The following is a 7,423-nucleotide window of genomic DNA, read 5'->3' as shown; positions in this document are numbered from 1 at the left end:
CCTCCTGGTAATGCAGAAAGGGCGATTGTAAGCCAGGTGTCTAATCCCTCCGTGCATCAGGAGAGTGTGAGAATCTAACAAAGGAAGGCATCTTATGGCAGCGTGACATGAGGCTCAAAGATGAGAGGTTATAGAAGTGCGAGGAGTAATGGGGGAGTGGTCTGAAGCTGCACTGACCATGGAGACCGACGCTGACTCTGCTCCCCGGCCTGAAGGGTTTGAAGGGCTTAAATGTGGGAGGCATTAGCAGCTGTTGCACCATTTTTATTTCTGCACTTTCATTTCCTAGCACAGTACTTGGCTCAGAAATTAGCACCAGAAGCTGCCTGCTTCCTGCCCCTTCAGCTGGTGCGTGAATGTCAGCCTCTGTCCATCAATGAGCACCCCAAAAGTACTGACCTGAGTCAAAGAGACCCAGTGCAGTCTCGTGCATGTTGCAGGCACCTCCCACGAGAGCAGGGACTGACTCGTTCGTTCCTTTGCATCCCAGCGCCCAGCAGGGTGTGCGGCACTTAGCCAACCGTATTTGAAAGGAAAACCCTGCGGTGTGCTGATGTGGGTCCAAACATGCAGTCACATGCACAGAGCACACAGGCCACACAGCACAGAGGCCTGGTGCTCAGACCGCTGCTGCCCCTGCCGCTCATGGGAGGAGCCCAGACCAAGTGTCATCTGGCCACTGGCGAGACCCCAAGAGCTGTCGTCTGCACTCTCAGCAGACTGGGTCGAAGGCCTGGTGCCTAACGTGGGGAGCACGTGAATCTCCAAAACCAACAGAAAAAGGTGACCCAGCCAGGTCCCAGGGCACTGGGGGGCGGGGGCGGGGGGCCTTCCAGGGCAGACATCTCTGGGGAGGACTCCTGTGACTAGTGCAGACTCCGCAAAGCAGTTCGCCAATGGCGGTCTATTCTGTCTAAGACGCCAAAGGACAGGAAGCAGTAACACAAGTTTCCGGTGGCAAGAGACACTTTATTGTTTCTCAGAGTCTCTGGAGGCCTCAGGCAGGGCTGGGCTCACTGGTTGTCCCCGGAGCAGGGCGGTGCTCCGTGGCTCTGCTTGTGGTAAGCTACGGCTATGTCCCCCAGCAAGGAGAGAAACTCAGAAAAGTCAATCTTCTCATCCCCATTTGTGTCTTTTCTCTCAAAGATATTGCTCAAGAAATCTTTCCCCCTCTTTTCCTGTGGGCAGAAAAAAAAACAAACAAGAAAAATGCCATTACACATGAGACTGGGGCTGGGAGAGAGAAGAGGCGCCCTGAGGTGGGGCCCTGGCAGGAGGGTGCATGGGAGAGGGGCGTGCGGGAGCCGAGCAGCAGCCCTGGGGCCGCGGCCTGGGAAGTGCTGGGCGCAAGGAACCGTGGCAGCCACATGGCCCCTGAGCAGCCTGAGCCCCCGCGGGAAGGGGGTGAGGAGACCCCCACCAGCCCCAAGCACCGACCGCCTCCATTCCCTCCAGGGTCCAGCAAAAGGGGGCTCATGTTTCTTATATTTATTTTTCTTTCTTAGTTTCTTGTATTTCTTATAGTTTCCTTTATATTTCTACTCTCCTCGCATGTGACTTCTTTCCCATCCAAACTTTGAAGTTCTGTGTTCCCTTTCTTCAGGTCCCAGCTGTCTGTTACCTTTTGCTAAAAAGTTGCATGCATTCTTATGTGTAAAATAAAACCCAGTATACGGATAAGCTTTGCCCAGTGTAAAGGGTCGTGCTCGGGTCATCGGGATAATTGTTTCCATTGCACTCCATCTTGACGAGGCCCCACCTGCTTCCGGAGGGGGGAGTCTACCGGAGAAAGGAGTCATGCGAAGCAGGAAAACTATTTACTGCCCCTGAAATCACGATACTTCATTGATCATCTGCTGGGATCCCTTTATACCTATGCCACATGTGGCTATTTTAGAGCATTTCCATTTACATATTCTCACTTATTCTCCCACTTGTCCAGGAAAGAAAATTCTATTATACCCTCTTAAAGAGGGGAAGAAAGGGAGGATCAGAAAGCGCGGGCAACTTGTCCAGAGTCACACAGCTGGCAGTTGGAGTGGACAAGAGCCGAGGCTGCTGGCTCCAGGACCCGGACTCCCTTCCTGCCTGCTCTGTCCTCCCAAAGGACCGGCCCTGCCTGGGGCCGGGAGGGGGGAGCGTCTGTGAAGCAAAACCGGACTCAGGGCCACCCGACAGCAGATAGTGAATCCACCTCCCGGAAAAGCGTCCTCAGATGCGTCCCCGTGGGGCGTGCATGCCGACCGCGCCCCCTCCATGCCACACTAAAGCCTCTCTCGCGTTGAAGCCCCAGAAGGACGAGACCCAGACTCACGCAGTCACTGAGGAAGTTGGGGAACTTCTCCTTCAGCATCTTCAACACGTTGTCTTTTCTGATCATGTCATCGTCATCAGTGTAATTGTGAAACAAGTCAATTAAGTCCTTCATGAACTTCTCAGCTGGAGTTTGACTCATCTTGGCTTTCACAGAAGCTGCCAGAAAGAAAAAGCCTATTTGTTTCCCTTCCTCCTAAGTAGGGGTCTCTAAGTTAGGACCGTGAGGTTGGGGGTAGGGGGTGCGGGCTGTGGAGCCAATAAAGACAAGTCTAAGAGGAGCCCAAGGAACCCGCTTTCCCTGTGGTATGGGGTGAATTGCCTCAAAACGAGGACAGTGGGACACAGGTCAGGGTCCAGGGGGACGTGAGGAGGCCCCCAGGCCAGCTGCAGGCAGGGCCGAGGGAGGCGGAGGCAGCGAGGAGGAGCCAGCCCCTCTGAAAGGGACGGGGGCCTGAGGTGGCACCCTGAGCCGCACGCAGCGCTCGGCGGCCCCACACTTCCAATCGCACCCAGCCCAGCCCCGTAGATTCAGCGCCAGGGCTGGAGTCATGCGGGCGAGCGAACGGCCTGCTCATCCCGTCTGACCCAATGGGCTGCTTCTGGAACAAGATCGCCCGGGGGCCCACCACGACCTTGTAAATCACGCTGTGCTGAAATGGGTGTGTGGGCTTCTGGGTGTGAGTGTGAGTGTGAGCAGAGACACAGCCTTTCCTGAGCCCCAGCAGAGGTCTTGCTGCACCATCCCCAGAGGTGAGAAAGGACAGCTGGGGTGCAGAATCGGTCTGGGGTTTAGATTGGAGAGAAGAAAATGCCCCGGTGGACTTGGGGGAGGTGGGGTGCTTATTATTTGGGATGATCTGCGCTCTGTACCTGCCTCCTCTCTGGGTCTCCAAAGCTTGACCACATTGAAATAAAAAGGCCTGACTTCCCGAAGCAGGTTCTCCCACCAACAGCCAGAGGTCTAGGCCCCACTGGGCCCCAAGCCAGAGGAACTGGACCGTGCAGCCCTCACATCCCAGACCTTCCGGAACACCCAGGACATGCCCTTGGTTCACATGGGTGGGCATCTACTGCAAACCGGCACCACCTCCTGATGGGGAAGATCCCTGCTGTCTTGTCACCAGGAGGGGCCGACCAAGGACTTCCGTCCACTTGTCCGAGGCCCGGGCACTCCCCAGAGGGGGCGGAGGCGGCTGAGCTTTGGTTGACAGCCTCTTACCCAGGCAGGGGCAGGACACCTCACCACGTCAATGGGGAGGGAGGTCCCCGGCCAAGGGATAGGAGAACCGTCCAGGCTTTGGCAGGGGCACCCATAGCCCCCCAAGGTGGGGGGGGAGCTGGGTCTCCACCAGCCTGGCTCCTGACAGGCACGAAAACCCAGAGAGGAAAGAAGGCGAGGGCTAGAGGGCAGGTCATGTCCTCATCCCCCACTGGGGACATGTCCCCAGGAAGTGTCACAAAGGAGCCAGAGGAACAGCGGAGGAGGTCTGGTTCCGTCGGCTTGTACAGTTGGGCGCCTCCGCTGGGGATAGGGTCACACAGCCTCGCTGGCAGAACTACGTCTGGACCCAGGCTTTGGATCCTCCCCACGGCCGCTCTGCCCGCCCTCACAGGCCACCGAGCTCACTGGGCTCCGAACCCCCCTCCTAAAAAAGACAAGGAAGCCGTTGCAAACTCACCGAAGCTGAGGGTGTGTCACTGAGGAGGGCGAGTGAACTATGCTTCTTCTTGGAGTCTGGCCCCTTTATAAGGCTCCAGCGGGCTCTTCCCAGGGGCTGGGAGCCCTGGGGCCATGTTGCTCTCCGCTTCCGGGAGCATTGTCCTACTGAGGTGGGTGGACACACCTTAGGAGGGTGTGTCGGGCCCTTCCCAGAAGCATCCCAGGCCACCAGCTATGGCACCTGCTGAAGGACTCCACCTACAGCTGGGGTGGAGTGTCAGGACAGGACAGGGAACCGAGTAGAGGGCACTGGGTCTCTGAACCTAACGAGAACGAGGACGGAATTTCACACTCCAGAGGCAGCTTGGTCTGCGCTCATCCCCTCACCCACTCCTTGTGCAGATTCGCTCTGACAGCATGAGCTACACCCCAGCTAAGCGGGCAGAGGCATCAACATTCCTGCTGGGCCTGCATTTCTCCTTAAGCCTCACCACCCTAGGAGGCAGATCTGTTGTCTCGTGTCAGGGAGGGGAAAAATGAGATTTAGTAAGTCTATAAGTAAACTCAGATTATAAACTAGTAGACAACAAAGTCAGGATGTGATCCCAGAAAAAAGCCTGATTCAAAACTTTCTCTTAATCCCTCAGCTAAACCTCTTGGGTCACATCAGGACCTGCCCCCTGGGAACTCAAGTCCAGGGGAAGGAGGGAGGGTCACCTCACTACCATCTTCACACGCGGTCCTCACTGAGGCCTGGGAGGGAGGGAGATGGGAGTCCTGACCCACAGGGACGTGGGAGGGACCCAAGAAGGGATGTGGGCTCAGCAGATTCAGGGGTCAGAACGCTGAGTCCTGACTTGACCTGCAGGCCTCTTAAACTTCACCTTGCAACCCCAGGGGATGCCTGGCCCCACCAAGGGCCCACTGTCTAGATTCAACCTGGTGAGCCCCACGGAATGAGCCTTCAGGCAGCGGATTGAGCAAAGACTTGTGAATCTTCAATGACCTTCCTTCTTCCTTATGTAAAACAGGCTGCTTAGGAGTCGTGCCTTGCATCCTGCTCGGCTTTGTCCGGGTGGCCCTGCTAGGAATTCCTATTCTTTCTCCTGCTCTCCACTCCCCTTAGAACTTCCTCCCACGGAGCAAGGGAACTCATTCACCCACTTAGCACCCCTGGACTGGCTGCCTCTTAGCCCCAGGCAGGCCCTCTCACTACAATGGGCCTCCATGCCCCAGCCTGGCCACCCTGGCCTTGTTTATGTCCACATTTCCAGCACCAGACCTCCCTGGTTTACTCATTTAATCCATTCTCACCCCTCATAAAAATCCTCCCAAGAAGGATACACAAGAAACTTGCAGTGGGGGTTGTCTTAGGCAGGGAGGCTGAGATTTCATTTCCACTTAAGCACTGATGTAACTTCTGAATTTTGAACCATCTCAGATTGCTTAAAATTCATTTTTAATTTCTATATTCAATATTTTTCCCTTTCCCTTGGTCACTCTCAGCCTCAGGGTCAGAGGCTGTTATTCATGATCCTCAGATCCCAGACTTCAAAAGTCAACCATCTACTGCAAGGTCTCTCCTTTGTTGTGTTTATTTATTTGTTTTCCTCTAGCCACTATTCCCATTCCTTTCCCCCCAAAAAAGCAATAGAATTGCTTTTATTTGTTTGCATTCTTGCAAATGTGAATGGTTATTTTGGTCCATGTGCCATTTAAGTCGTTTATTTGACGTAGATCAAACATACAGAAAAGGACAGCAAATGGAAAAGTGCTGCTTGACAAACTGTCTCTAACCCCTATCACTGTCACCCCTGTCCAGGAATAGAACATTGGCGGCAGCTGCTCCAGTCATTGTCCTCTCTCTTGCCCAAGAAAATGACCACCTGTACTATAATGACAAGTCTCTCTTTATTCTCTTTATATTTTACCACCTAAGCATACATCCCTTAACACCGCAGTTTTACCAGATACATAAGCTTTACATAAATGAAAACAAACTCAATATCTTCTTCTGTGGCTGTCTTCTCCTGTTCAGTGTTAAATGAATAAGCTTTACCCATGTTACATGTGTACTGCTTTTTCACTGTTGTATAGTATTCCTTTGTGTGAATGTGACCATGATCTCCAATAACTCTGCTTCAGATATCATGTGCTCTTCATGTTCTTGTCTTCCTTTCAGAGTGGTTTCCTGCTCAGGTGACCAGGGATTGGACCTGTGATCTCATGTTCTCCTAGGACATAGCCACCCTTCCTGGTGAGGTATATAGAAAGGGCCCAGGTGGTGTCAGTATAGGGTGTTTTAAGGAATGAGGAGGGGATGAGCCACAGGACACAGCCCAGGTCCCAGGGACCAACTTCATATCAGTCCTGTTTGCTATCAGAGAGATCAGTGTTTGCAAACATTCTTACCAGCCACATCACACCCCAGGATCTCCCCATACCACTTACCACCACCAAGACTATTGGTAACTGCCCAATGCCTTAGCCAAAAAGGCCTTTGGTACCTGTGGGCAACTCATCCAAGTCAAATGTGGCTTGAAACCATCTCTAAACTTTTGGATACCTGGAAACAAAGGTTGTTTCTGTTCACCCATCCGGCCATTGAAGAATAATACCTATTAATAAAGGAACCACCATTTATGAATAAGCACTACGCTGATGATTACCTTTCCTAAATGGAAATTTAGATGATCGATTTTAGATCTTTCTTCTTTTCTAATACGTATTCAATGTTAAAAAAGTGCCCTCTAAATCCTGCTTTTGTGGCATCCTAAAATGGTAGATTTTGATAAGCTGTGTTTTTGTTTTCATTTAGTTCAAGTAGCTTTTTGTTTCCCTTTGTGCCACCTTCTTTGAGCCACGTATTATTTAAAATAGGGTTGTTTGATCTGTAGAAATTTGGGGATTTTTTTTTCTTTCCAACTAAAAATTTGGATTTATTTTACAAATAACATTTATTTCTATGTTATTTCCATTGTGGAAATAAAATATGTCCCTCCTGACTTCCAGCCTGCTGGATCTGTCCATATGTGATAGACAGGTGTTGAGATCTCTGACAATAACCGTGGAGTCATCTATTTCTTCTTACTGTCCTACCAGTTTTTTCCTCATGCGTTTGGATGGTCTGTTGCTAGGTGTCTAACATTAAAGGTTGTTATGTCTTCTTGGAGAACTGACCCCTTTGTCATTATGCAATGCCCCTCTTTGCCTCTGGTAATTTTCCTTGCACAGAAGTCTGCTTATCTGAAATGTGAATTGATTAAGTGGTTAATTAATTTAAAACTCCAAGTTTCTTTGATTGGTGTTAGCATGGCATACCTTTCTCCATCTCTTTACTTTTAATCTACCTGTGCATTTGTTTTTCTTGTAGACAAGAAATCCAAGTTTCTTGTAGACCAACTATAGTTGTGTCTTTTTTTAATCTACTCTGACAGTCTCCTTTCA

The 7,423-nt window shown here is 51.5% G+C and overlaps 1 protein-coding gene across 1 annotated transcript; it reads right to left on the bottom strand.

Moving 5' to 3' along the window:
* Positions 1-948: 948 nt before the first annotated feature.
* LOC118930600 (protein S100-A7-like) lies at positions 949-4,221 on the bottom strand. The gene is made up of 3 exons (XM_036922189.2): positions 3,996-4,221; positions 2,315-2,472; positions 949-1,178 (listed from the first exon to the last, which is right to left on the bottom strand). The coding sequence occupies exons 2-3, from the start codon at positions 2,453-2,455 to the stop codon at positions 1,014-1,016; spliced, it is 306 nt and encodes a 101-aa protein (XP_036778084.1). The 5' UTR covers positions 2,456-2,472; positions 3,996-4,221; the 3' UTR covers positions 949-1,013.
* Between the last annotated feature and the right edge of the window lie 3,202 nt (positions 4,222-7,423).

Source organism: Manis pentadactyla, chromosome 19 (assembly GCF_030020395.1).
Source record: "Manis pentadactyla isolate mManPen7 chromosome 19, mManPen7.hap1, whole genome shotgun sequence".
Classification (NCBI taxonomy): Eukaryota; Metazoa; Chordata; class Mammalia; order Pholidota; family Manidae; genus Manis; species Manis pentadactyla.
The sequence above is the reverse complement of the archived record's forward strand: the minus strand, read 5'-3'. Positions and strand labels throughout refer to the sequence as shown.

Coding starts and splice junctions, on each gene's coding strand:
- LOC118930600 (XM_036922189.2), bottom strand. CDS start 2,455: ATGAGTCAAACTCCAGCTGAGAAGTTCATGAAGGACTTAATTGACTTG. Junction 1,179..2,314: donor CCAACTTCCTCAGTGACTGC/GTGAGTCTGGGT, acceptor TTCTGCCCACAG/GAAAAGAGGGGGAAAGATTT.